Raw genomic sequence first — 12,410 nt, 5'->3', positions numbered from 1 at the left:
CTCGTCCAGACACTCCAGCCCCGTCAGACGTCGTCAGCCCCCAAGCAGCTGGACAAGACTGGTGGGTGGGGACCAGCACCCCAAACCCTGGGGTCTCTGGGCAGGCAGGTGTCCCTGCTGCCTGCCACGTCCTGGGCTGGCAGCGCTGCCCCAGCCGAGGGCTGCCCTGGGAAGTGGGGAGCTCACCTTTGCCTCTCATCCCCAGGCCCTTCCACCTCACAGGAGCAACGGCCAGCCAAGACCCGCAAGTCCAAGCACGTCTCCTGGGCACCGCAGCTCACCCAGATAAAGATAATCCCGGCCCGTGAGACACCACCTCCCCCCCAGCAGCCGGACAGGACTGGGCGCCCAGCGGTGTCACCCAGGCCCCCTCGGAGGGCTTCCCAGTCCTCCATGGCAGAGGCCTCGGCAGCCCTGCGGCGGCGTCTGAGCGCACCCGGACCTGCTCCTACACTGCTCAACCTGGCACATCAAATTAGAAGAGAGAAAAGTCAACAGCCTGCCAGAAAATAATTTTTTGGTTTTATTCAGTTAATAAAAAAATCATAAAAATGCAAAAGGAGCCTGGTCCCTCCAGCCTCTCTCTTCCTCAGGCTCCCTGATGCTCCTCAACCTTTCTCCTCCTTCCCGTCTCTCTGCCACCAGGCTGAGCACAGGAGCAGTTCCAAAGTCAGGGGGGCACACAGGCACAGGAAGGTGTCCTGGTTAGAACGGCTGGGACCAATTCATCACTGGATGGGTGCAACCCAAAACTGTGTATTCTATGGCCGTCCATGCCATTTCCCCAGAGACTGTTGTCAGTGGAGGCCTGAGAGTTGGGGGGATGTTCCTGTCCTCATACCCTTTTATGGAATTCCTCGCTCTGATACCCTTTTGCCACGGCCCGAGGGGGACGGGAATGGGGACGCGGCACTGCAAGAAGGGTCCGGACACAGATGAAGGTTGGTGAAGCAATGCCAGTTTATTAAGGGAAAGCAGGGACTTAAATAAGGTAGGTCTGAGGGGAGGATTCAGAACCGGGGAGGAGCTTGGGACTGACAACCCAGGGAAAGTGAGGATTGGGAGATACGGGAGAGGTAGGCGTAACTCTGGGGTATCCAGGGGAAAGGGCCAATGGGAGCTCACTCTGCACTGCGGCAAATCTCAGCCAATCAGTGTCAGAGGAGCGGGAAAGTAGGGGAGAACAAGGGAGTAAACAACTTTAGGCGGGAAAGTCTGAGGGAGAAGAAGGGCTAACATGGTGGTACATTAAAATTTCATGAAAAACCAGTAACAAACAGGGGTACAACAAATAACACAATATAACGGGGGAAATAACAGTCAGTCCATGGTAAAAGGTCCATTTGGTGTATTCAGAGTTCATAGTTCGTTCAGTTTCCATAAAGTTCTCTCCACGCCTTATATCGTTCCCAGTCCGACATTTGATTCTCCACACCCTTTTATGGAATTCCCCGCTCTGATGCCCTTTTATGGAATTCCCCTCTCTGAGGGAGGGACTGAGCATTATCATGCCCTTTTATGGAATTCCCTACTCTGAGGGAGGGACTGAGCACTCCCGCCTGAACTGGAGAGTATATAACTGGGAGTTTGGGGAACCTTACCACCTCTCGTGGGATCCAGAGGGAGACTGCAGACCACCGCCTTCAACCAGACTGAGACCACCACCCTCAACTGGACTGCAATCACCACTTCTGACCAGACTGCAGCAGCTCTCCCACCAGCAGGTTTATCCCCTCTCCCTTTGCTTTGGACTCGGGGGTGGGCCAAGGTACACCACTTTTGTTCATACCCCAGGGTGCTGGGTTATACATTTGGGTTCCGTGGGTTAAAACCAATTGTCTGTCTGTATAATTGTACTTATTGCATTATTTTAATAAATTGTTGTTCTGACTTATAAATCTCTCTTTTGAATTGAGTTCATTTTCCCTTGCTGGTTAACTTTTAAACCAGCACAGAAGGACATGGGGAAGCCACGCCGAGGACGGGTCTCCCCTGTCCCCACTCCCGCAGAGCTGCGCTGTGTCCCAGCAGAGGAAGGACATAAGCCCAGACCAGTGTCTCTGTGGGTGAAGCACCATCTGTGCAGGGATGCTCGCCACACCGTGGTGGGAAAAAAACATAGCTGAAAATGTTGCAAATTACATGGAAGTAACAGTTAATTAAACACTCAGAGTTCAGAGACAAATCAAGAAGATTCAGTCGTGTTGAGGATGAATATGCATATCCATGGCTAGTAAATACATTTATCATGCGCAAAGAGAGCAAAGCCAGGTTTATGCCCCACTCCATAATGCAAGAGGAAACCCAGAGATGAGTAAGAGTTGCCTTGTAAAAGAAGAAAAGTCTGACACAGCAGAGAAGAAACTGGTTTAACTGTAATTTAGCTGTAATCCAGGAAAGAAAACCCTGACCCTCCATCTCTCATGTGCAGTTGGTGTGCCACTTGAGGCACTACGTGGGCAGCAAGAGCTTTCTGTGCGGGCACCTTTGGTCTGGGAGGAATCTTTGTCCATATTGAATTTTGGCAGTCAGAGGGCCAGTTTTGGGGCAGCGCTCCTGCCAGCGAACGACTGGTCTTCCACACAGGAAAGAAAGCCCTGACCCCCTGGTTCTGGTGTGCAGTTGGTGCGCCACTCTGGGCACTAGGTGGGCAGCAAGAGCTTTCTGTGCGGGCGCCTTTGTTGTGGGAGGAATCTTCATCCGTATGCAATTTTGGGAGTCGGATTGGCAGTGTCAGCACAGGCCTGAAAAAAGCAAACAGCAGCCCTTATCCCCAGGAAAGAAAGCCTGGAAGCTTTGGTTCTCTGGTGCACTTGGTGGGCCAGCCTGGGCACTCCCTGGGCAGCAAGAGCTTTCTGTCCTGGCACCTTTTGTCTGAGAGGAATCTTCATTTGTATCAATTTTGGGGAGGTGGGACCGGCAATTGCAGCGCAGGGCTGAATAAAGGGAACAGCAGCCCTTTATCCCAGGACAGAAAGACTGAAACCTTTGGGTTTCAGATGCAGTTGGTGGGGCAGCCTGGGCACTCCGTGGGCAGCAAGAACTTTCTGTGCGGGCACCTTTTTTCTGGAAGGAATCTTTGTCCCTCTTGAATTTTGGCAGTCAGACTCATCTAAAATCTCTGGAATTACTGGTCTCATTTGTGCATTTGGTGAAAAAAATAACAATAAACATGGAATTTCTTGGAACTCATAGACAAAGGGAAGTGGGAAGGGAAGAGTTCACACCCGCAAGGCTTCCAGAGCTCAAGTAGGGTTTGGATAACACTCTCAGGCACATGGTGGGATTTTGCGGTTTTCCTGTGCAGGGGCAGGAGTTGGGCTTGATGATCCTTGTGGGTCCCTTCCAGCTTAGGATATTCTATGATTTTATGATTCTTTAAACACAATAACCTGAGGATGAGCCAATGTAGTTTTTAGAGGAATGTCATGGCTCAGAAATCTGAGCCACTGCCGAGGCAGTGTGTGTGGACAATAGTGATCTGATCCGTGTAATGCCATCCAAAAAAGCTTTAAAGAAGATGTATCATAGAGTTTTCAGAGACACTCAGCTGTAAGATATCAACAGCTTGCAAAGCTGGGAAGCAAAGATAAGGCAAATTGGTGAAAATGCAGAGATTTCCTGTCGGATGCTCCGAGTATCTCCACTGGGACTGGAATTTTCAACATGTTCATAAATGGTGGAGAAAAGGCCATAAATAGCATGGTGACAACGTTTCTGCTGGAGAAAATAGTTCAGAACTGTCATAGCTAAAGGTGACTGGAAGGATTTCAGGCTGCAGAGCGAGTGGGTGATAACATGGAAAATGAGATTCAATGTTGATAAGGATAAAGCAAAGCACATCCCTCGCTGTTCATGGGGGGACTCTAAATTAGCTGATGCCAGTCAAGAGCTGAGGGTAACTGTAGGCAGTTCTCTGAAAACATCAGCTGAAGGTTCAGGACTAATTAAAAATTTAAAAAGGCTCCAGAAATTGCAAGGAAAATATCACTTGCCCCATATAAAGAAGGGGGTGCTCATGGGTGTGTGTGGCTTTGGTGCCTGGCTCAGAAAAGATGGAGAAGAACTGGAAAAGGTCACAGAGATGGAGAAAATGCATGGTCAGAGTTGGGAATGGCATCCCTGCAAGAAAAGGCTGAATAGATCAGGACTGTGTTATAAAAGAGATTAATGAGGTTCCAATCCCCTGCCATGGGCTGGGACACTTTCCACTATCCCAGGTTGCTCCAAGCCCCATCCAACCTGGCCTTGGGCACTCCCAGGGATGGGGCAGCCACAGCTTCTCTGGGCAACCTGTGCCAGGGCCTCCCCACCTTCACAGCCAAGAATTCCTTACCAATATCCCATCTATCCCTGCCCTCTGGCAGTGTTAAGCCATTCCCCCTTGTCCTGTCCCTCCAGACCTTTGTCCAAAGTCCCTCTCCAGCTCTCTTGGAGCCCCTTTAGGCACTGGAAGGGCACTGGGGATGCAGACATGGGTGCAGTGGGAACAGGGAACAGTTAAAGATGGTTATTCAGCATTTTCACAGCTGGTAGTGAGACTAGATGATCTCCAGAGCTCCCTTCCAACCTTCCCTATTCTGTGATTCTGTGATCCTGGGGGCACCAGGCAAAGGAATGGCAAGTTCATCTCAGGATGTTGTGAAACCAGAAGTCTAAATGGACTCAATAAGGAATTGGACAAACTGATGGAGGACTGGAGCTGTTAAAATTCTCTGTGTGTCCAAAGCAAGGCTGACTGATGGGAACTCGGGACACAGGTACAAGTTCACCCTCAGCCACCCATTGCACAGGCCTTGGTGGGCACAGAGTGAAACCTTCCAAGCCCTCAGGGTGAGAAGCATCCCCAGCCTGTCAGAACCATCTGGACATCTGTTCCTCAGGCCCATGCAAGAATTGGCAGAGAAAGTCTTTGCACCTTCCTTCTTTGGCTGCAGATGAATAAAAGATCTGGAAAAAGAAGCAAATTATGTCTTTCTGTCATTCCTTTTTTCCCTGTGAATGATATGCAGCCATGCTGAGGACAGGTGGATGCCTGGGACAAGCAGTTCAGCATTCTCCCATCTCTTTGCTTTTTGCTGCCTCTCACTGCCAGCATCCCACTCTCCCCTCCCAACAGAATCAGAATGGCCTCAAATCTGTGTTCCTGAACTCAGCATTCCCTCTTGTGCAAGCTCACAACATTCCTTAGAAGATGATTCTGAGGCTCACATTAAATCCTTTGGGACAGGTTGGGAAACCCTACTTCAGGGAAACATGTTGCATTCCCTCTGCCTGTTTCTGCTGCATATTCTCTGCTTGCCCAGAGAAGCTGGGGCTGCCCCATCCCTGGGAGTGTCCAAGGCCAGGTTGGACGGGCCTTGGAGCAACCTGGGATGGTGGCAGGTGTCCCAGCCCAGGGCAGGGGGTGGAACAAGATGGGCTTTAAGGTCCCTTCCAGGCCAAACCACTCTGTGTGTTCCTGATTCTTTATCCAATGAGGTTCTTTGTAATTTCTTCCCCACTCACACTCCCGTGTGAGCAGACGGTGCTGGTGGACTCTCAGCACTCCATGGGGCAGCTGAACAGAGCAACAAATGTGGAGCAAAAAATTGTAGCCCGCACCTCGGCTCTTTATGGGAATACTTATGGACTCTCCTTGCCTGCCAGACTTCCTTCCCACTGGAAGCTGCCTGGCAAACCCGGGGCAAGAGCACCCTCTGGGGACCGGCAGAAATGTAGCAGTGAGACTCCATTTCTCAAATCACTTCTTTTCACATGGACTTTGCACTTGGAGTGTTTCCTGATGGTCTTGGGTGCCTGCTTGCCTGCCCAGAAAGAGGAGCCTGCTGGAGAGGGCTGGAAGCCACAGAATGTTTCTGTTACTACGGGACAAGCTGAGCCTCCCTGGAGAGAGCAGGAGAGACCTGAGGACACACACGGCCCTGGAGCTTATAGGAAAAACAAGATATCACTTCAGTGACTCACAGAGTGGTTTGGGTTGGAAGGGACCTTAAAGATCCTCTCCTTCCACCCCCCGCCATGGGCAGGGACACCTTCCACTAGCCCAGGTTGCTCCAAGCCCCGTCCAACCTGGCCTTGGACACTCCCAGGGATGGGGCAGCCACAGCTTCTCTGGGCAACCTGTGCCAGGGCCTCCCCACCCTCACAGCCAAGAATTCCTTACCAATATCCCATCTATCCCTGCCCTCTGGCAGTGTTAAGCCATTCCCCCTTGTCCTGTCCCTCTGTCTCTTGTCCCAAGTCCCTCTCCATCTCTTCTGGAGCCCCTTTAGGCACTGGAAGGGGTTCTAAGGTTTTCCCAGAGCCTTCTCTTCTCCAGGTGAACACCCCCAGCTCTCCCAGCCTGGCTCCAGAGCAGAGGGGTTCCAGCCCTCAGAACATCTCCATGACCCCCTCTGGACTTGCTTCAGCAGCTCCACATCTTTCCTGTGCTGAGGACCCCAGAGCTGGAGGCAGCTCTGCAGGTGGGGTCTCACAAGGGCAGAGGGGGACAGCCACCCCCACTTCACCCAAGTCACACTGGTTAAAGATAATTAGAGGACATTGTAAAAAAAACCCCTGCCTGGGGTGCACGGTGGGTGCCCAACCACTGGTGTGAGGGGGCATTAGCAGAGGGTCCCTTTAGTCACACATCTCCATATCTATCTCAAGGCAAGAGAGTTACCCCCCAAAAAACCCCAAAAGATTCCTAAATGCAACAAGAAATTGCCAAGTTTGAGAGCTGAGGAACATTTTATTTAGGTTATTATCTCCTACACTGGGTTTGGTCTCCATTCCGAGCTGGCAGCTGCCTACTCCTGCCTGTCACACACCTCATGAATCACTGCAGAGGGGCCTGAGCAGGAGGTGGTGGGAGGCAGGAAGAAATCCCACATTGTGAGGCAGACGTGCAAACCCCATAAAACCACGGTGTAAAAAATCCCACACGAGCACAACAAGGTAAGAAAGGATTTGTTTGCGCTAATTTTTATTTGCTAGCTCGTGTCTCTGTACTGGTGAGGAGACAGCTCTCATCTCCCTGAGCCAAAGGCACTCCAGAACTCACATGCCCCTGGAGGCATCTTTAGCACATCAGTGCCACAGAGGCTGAAAGCTGGAATGGGTGGCATCTGCTGGAGGGTTCTGCCTTCAAAGATGAGAAAGTATCATAGAATCATTAGGGTTGGAAAAGCCCTCCAAGGTCATCAAGTCCAACCATTCCCACCACTAACCCACGTCCCCAAGTGCCACATCCACACATCTGTTAAACCCCTCCAGGGATGGTGACTCCACCACTGCCCTGGGCAGCCTGTGCCGATGCTTAACCACTCTTTCAGTGAAGAAATTTTTCCTAATATGCAACCTGAACCTCCCCTTGATCCTTTCAGGAAAAATGTAAAGCCATGATTGTTGTGGGAATTGCTGTTTTCTGGGAGGGTTGGTGGTCTAAGTGATGGATCCATTGTGTCCACAGGCTTGACCCTGGCAGAGCCAGCAGGTCCTCGAAGGTTTCTGTGTGACCTGAGCTGTAATGCTGAACTCTGACATAAATTCATGCAAATCCTGTTCTGTTCCCTCACCTGCTGACTCCTTGTGCCAGAGCTCCCTGAGCCCTTTCCGTGCTCCCTGGCTTTGCTCTTCCCTGCTAGTTCAGACCTTAGTCCCTCCTTCTCAAATGAGACCTCTCACACATGGTCTTAAAATCCCTAAAGACATAAAAGACCTCACAAATACCCCCTTTCCTGGGACCTGTTGGGCACACATGACCTGTGCTAAGCCTGCAGACTTTCTTTGCTAAACCTGACTATGTTAAGCCTCAGCCTCTGTTGTTCTGCAGCTCTTGGAAAGAGCAGGGAGCATTTTGGGGGTGCTGTTAGGCACAGGAACGAGGGGTCTTGCAGAGGTTTTTGAGGACAGGCTGCTTCCCTTGCTCATCTTTGGCTTGGGGGCTCCCAGATCACATCCTCCTGCCAGGGGAACCTTGGGACACCAATGGACTCATCCTGCTGCCCCTCTGTGCAGGGGTCACATCCAGAGGGATGGACCACAGAAGCCAGGATGTTCTTCCCACACATGAATTTTATGGCACTTTGAAATCTTGTTTTCAGATTCAAAGGGGCAAAGGCAGGACGGTGCCTCCCCTCTGTGCTGTCACCTCTGGGAAGTCATGGTGGCCCTGGCTCAGGGAAAAGCTGAGCTGCAGTGGTGGAAACCTTCTAATGCATTAACCTCTGTGAGCACTTCAAAGACACGAAACAGACTTTTACAAATCAGACAGTTCTTTGAATACCGATTTATTTGACTATTTAACATCTATTAAGCCTTAAGTGCAGGAGGTTCAGAGTAGGAAGTTGACTGTGCATGTTAATATCTTGAGCAAGATCTTCAGCGAGTGAAAATTAGGCCATTTCCCTAAAATTAAGGATGTAAATGAACTGACAAAGCCATGAAAGTCTATTGGGTTGACCATTTCACATTTTATATGAAGCACACAACTGATCCAGAGACTTCTGAGTTTCCAAGAGACTGTTCTGATTATTAACATAATTAAAGTGATCTGACTCCGAACAAGAGAACATAGACACAGTTGAGGAGTAGAGAGAAACTACAGGAAGGAGAAGAAGTGGAAAATGCCTTATTTTCTTCAGTAGCTAAATATGACCAACCTCTGCAAAGACCCCCTGGGACACCAGGTTTGGCCATGGCAAGTTTTGCCTTGTTCTGACTCTTTGCAGAGCCAGAATTGGCCGCAGGTTGGACAGAAAGGAAATGAAAATGCAACTAGCAGGTGAGGGGTTTGATGAGGATGGCAGAGGCTCTGCAGTTCCCCTTGCACAGGTTGCCCCATGTCAGGGGCCCCTTGAAGTTCAGCTGCACGGAGTAACACGACGAGTACCACCACCCACCCCCGGAGCTGGAAGCACAGTTCCCACTGGAAGTGTCCTGATCCTGATCTTTAGTGGAGAACTTCATGTTGTCGTGCACAGTGGTGGGACTCGCGGAGGCCATGGCATCCTCTGCCGTCCCCGAGTGCGCTCCCAGCCTCAGCCGGTAGCCCTGGGACTCGTCATCCAGGCTGAACAGGTTGTAGTCTGCAAACTTCTTGTTGTCTGAAGCATCCCAGATGAGAAACCTGACCTGGTAGACCCTCTGCTTGGTGATCTGGTAGATGTACTCGTTGCCCAGCCAGAACTCAGAGTTCACGTTCCCAAAGCCGTGCTTGTAGGTGCTCCAAGACTCGTTCCAGGTGATTGATGTGTCTCTGTTGTTCCTCTGGATCACGGTCCAGCCCACATCCTGCCCATTCATCTCACAGTACACCAGGACGGCCTGATGTCCCGTGGGCTGGATGACATAGACGCCGCTGGGGCTGTTAATGGGGAGATCACTGCAATCCCTGAGGAAGCCTGGGGCGTGAGAGACCACGGGGAATGAGAGAACAGGCACAACAACATCCCGGTCTGCTGTTCCTGCAACCCTGGAATCACCTGCATCCCTGGGGCTGGGAAAGAGGAAGCCTCATTCCCTTGGCATTGGATACCCCACAGATGGCTGTGAGATCCCAGCAAGCTTTGCCACATCCTGTGGCATGTAAGTAATGGCTGCAGAGTTCTCTGAGGTCACAGAATCCCAGAATGCTTGTGTTGGAAAGGACCTTAAAGCTCATCCTGTTCCACTCTCCTGCCATGAGCAGGGACACCTTCCACTAGCCCAGGTTGCTCCAAGCCCTGTCCAAACTGGCCTTGGACACTTCCAGGGATGGGGCAGCCACAGCTTCTCTGGGCAACCTGTGCCAGGGCCTCCCCACCCTCACAGGGGAGAATTTCTTCCCGACATCTCATCTAAATCTCTGCTCTTTCAGTTTAAAACCATTCCCCCCTGTCCTATCCCTATTTCCCCTTGTAGAAATCCTCTGGGCACATGTCAGTCACGGCTCAGTGTGGAGCTGTCACTGGTGAGGAGCGAGGCCTTGGTGCCCTTGGTGTATGGAGAAGCCCATCAAATCCTGCTCGGGTGCTGGGCTGGCTGCTCCCCAGGCTCGATACCCACCCACCACCACAGTTCCCTACACCCCTTGTTCCCTACACCCCTCCCCATTCCCTGTGGGATGTGGGGTCCTTACCCTGTACCTGCCGAGGTTCACCTTCCAGATTCCCCTGCCCCCTGTCTTCGGCTTCATCTGCCTCTGGAAAAAGCAGGAGTGAGGTGAGCAGCCCTGTGCCATGGCAAAGAGGTAACTCCAGCCCTCATGGGCTGGTATTTACAGCACTGAGGTTTTTGAAGGGCACCTCAGCAGTGCCACTGGGCTCATTTTATTTCCTGGGTGGTAGTTTTTGGTTGGGAACTCTTCAAAGGGATCAGACACTAGGAATGGTAATGCTGCTGTTTGCTCCTCTCAGCATTATGGTGTGGAGCAGATGGCATGGCTGAGTAGAATCATGGAGTGGTTTGGGTAGGAAGGGACCTTTTAAAGGCTATCTAGTTGAAATCACCTGCTGTGAGCAGGGACATTTTCCACTAGACCAGGTTGCTCAGAGCAGAGGTGATGAACACAAGGATGTACAGGGAAGGACTGAGAGGCAAATGGGCTCTCGGACCAAGGTGAAACTGCTGAGGGCTGTTGCTGTGAACCTGCTTTCCAGCGGTGGCTGAAGGGTTCATGTGTTCATTCGACCCACAAAGACCTTCAGAAACCTTCAGAGAGGAAAGGAGCTCACATGAGAGAACAATGTTCTATTTAAGAGAAAACCCAGCACCCATCTTAGTAAGATGGTGTTTCCCTGGGAAAACCTGGGATGGTGTGACCTCCATCAGTGGTGTGATGAGGTTTTGGGATCGTTTAGCCACGTGCAAGCTTCAGAAAGCCTTTTGGTTGGTCACATATACAAAGTTTCTCTGAAGTTTCAGAGCTCCAGATGGACTATAGGAATACACATTCAGGAAGAGAATATCACAGGAAGAGAAAAGGTCTATCTGTCTTCCTTTGAATATCCACAGCTCTCCAGAAAAAGGTGCCACATACAATCTTGCCAATAACATGAATGACCAAATCTGGTGATGTTTGGTTAAGATATTAAATTGGAGGGAGATTTGATCAGGCTCCTTTTACTTCAGTGTGACTGCCCTTCCCCAACAGCATTCTCCACACCTCCCTCTCTGTGCAGAGAGGACATGGCTCCTGATGTTTGGATGAACAGAGTTTAGGGGTGGAAGAGAGAAAGCACGTACCGGGAAGAGGCTCAAAGGAGCGGATATTAATGATATCAGATAACCTTGCATTCAGCCTTCCCAGGTTTGCGATCTCCAGAGCAAGAACTGGGGCTAGCAGGGCCAGCAGGGAGGCCAAGAACAGAGGGCTGGAGTGATGAGCAGCTGGAGAGAGAAGACACACAGTGAATCTGGGAATGTGAATCCTCTGCAGGAGAACTGCAGTGCTGGGTTGTGGGCACTGCTGGTACCTGAAGATACTCAAGAGCTACCAGAGGAGGCATAAACAAGGCACAGGGACATGAGACCTTGGAAAGAAAGGAGCTGTTGTGGCCACAATGCTGAAGGTGCCCTGAGAGTCAGGGGCTTCACTTAACTGTCCCAGAACAGCTCCCTCCCACCAGGGCATTGCGCAGAGACTGGGAGCTGCATGAAGACACTGGGAAGAGAATGTCCTGCCAGGAGGCAGAGCACTGATCCCACATCGGATCCCTGCTCCTTGTCACACATGGGGCTTCTCCAAGGATGTGCATCCTGGACCAGGACATTCTATGCTCTGAAGGATGGTTTCTGCCAACATCTGGAAGCCTGAGCAATTGGACTCCTTTGGACCAGAACCTGATCAGGACATTCCCCAACAGTCTCTCCATGGCCAGATCCATGGATTTGTGTCTACAACCAGCTTCAGGACCCTGAAGGACTGATGAGGATAATGAGTGATTAATGCACTAATTAGCTGCAATTCTGGTTTTTCTGGGGCAGTGCTTTGGGCTCTGGCACAAATACAACTCAAGTAAATGCTGCCTTTCCAACACCACCCAGAGCAGGACAGTTTTGCTTGTGGTCAGGAATGGAGAAGAGGGAGTGAGGAGAAGGACCATCCCAGAGACCCGGGAGTATGGCAGGAACAGGATCATCCCACCATCCTGAGGCCAGAAAGGGTCAGTTGGAAAGGCAGACCTGTGGTGTGGGTGGCAGAAGCTCCGAGGCAGGTAAAGGATGCAGGGATACCCAGCTGCACACAGCACCCATCCCCTTCCATCCCATCCCACCCCATCCATCCCATCCCACACTCACCCATGCTGTCTCCGTGTGGACCCTGCAGAGTGGGCAGCTGAGGAGGTCTGGTGGCAGATGATATAGGGCTTATATAGGGCTTGTCACTGAGGTGGGGTGGCCAATCCAAACAGCAGCACTCACCCATTCCCGTAAATTTATGG

General features: G+C 51.2%; 1 protein-coding gene across 1 annotated transcript; it reads right to left on the bottom strand.

The window, feature by feature from the left end:
- Positions 1-8,763: 8,763 nt before the first annotated feature.
- LOC113978220 (fibrinogen-like protein 1-like protein) lies at positions 8,764-12,271 on the bottom strand. The gene is made up of 4 exons (XM_027704984.1): positions 12,268-12,271; positions 11,212-11,355; positions 10,100-10,162; positions 8,764-9,392 (listed from the first exon to the last, which is right to left on the bottom strand). Exons 1-4 carry the CDS (start codon positions 12,269-12,271, stop codon positions 8,764-8,766), a joined length of 840 nt encoding a protein of 279 aa, XP_027560785.1.
- Positions 12,272-12,410: the final 139 nt, after the last annotated feature.

This window comes from Neopelma chrysocephalum, unplaced genomic scaffold (assembly GCF_003984885.1).
Source record: "Neopelma chrysocephalum unplaced genomic scaffold, ASM398488v2 Primary Assembly neopelma1_299, whole genome shotgun sequence".
Classification (NCBI taxonomy): Eukaryota; Metazoa; Chordata; class Aves; order Passeriformes; family Pipridae; genus Neopelma; species Neopelma chrysocephalum.
This window is presented reverse-complemented; position numbering and strand designations above follow the sequence as displayed.

What these genes read in the sequence shown, in the direction of transcription:
- LOC113978220 (XM_027704984.1), bottom strand. An exon ending in CTCCTTTGAGCCTCTTCCCG is followed by an intron (nt 10,163 to 11,211) that starts GTACGTGCTTTC and finishes TTCCAGAGGCAG; the next exon opens with ATGAAGCCGAAGACAGGGGG. An exon ending in TCGGCAGGTACAGGGTAAGG is followed by an intron (nt 9,393 to 10,099) that starts ACCCCACATCCC and finishes TCTCTCACGCCC; the next exon opens with CAGGCTTCCTCAGGGATTGC.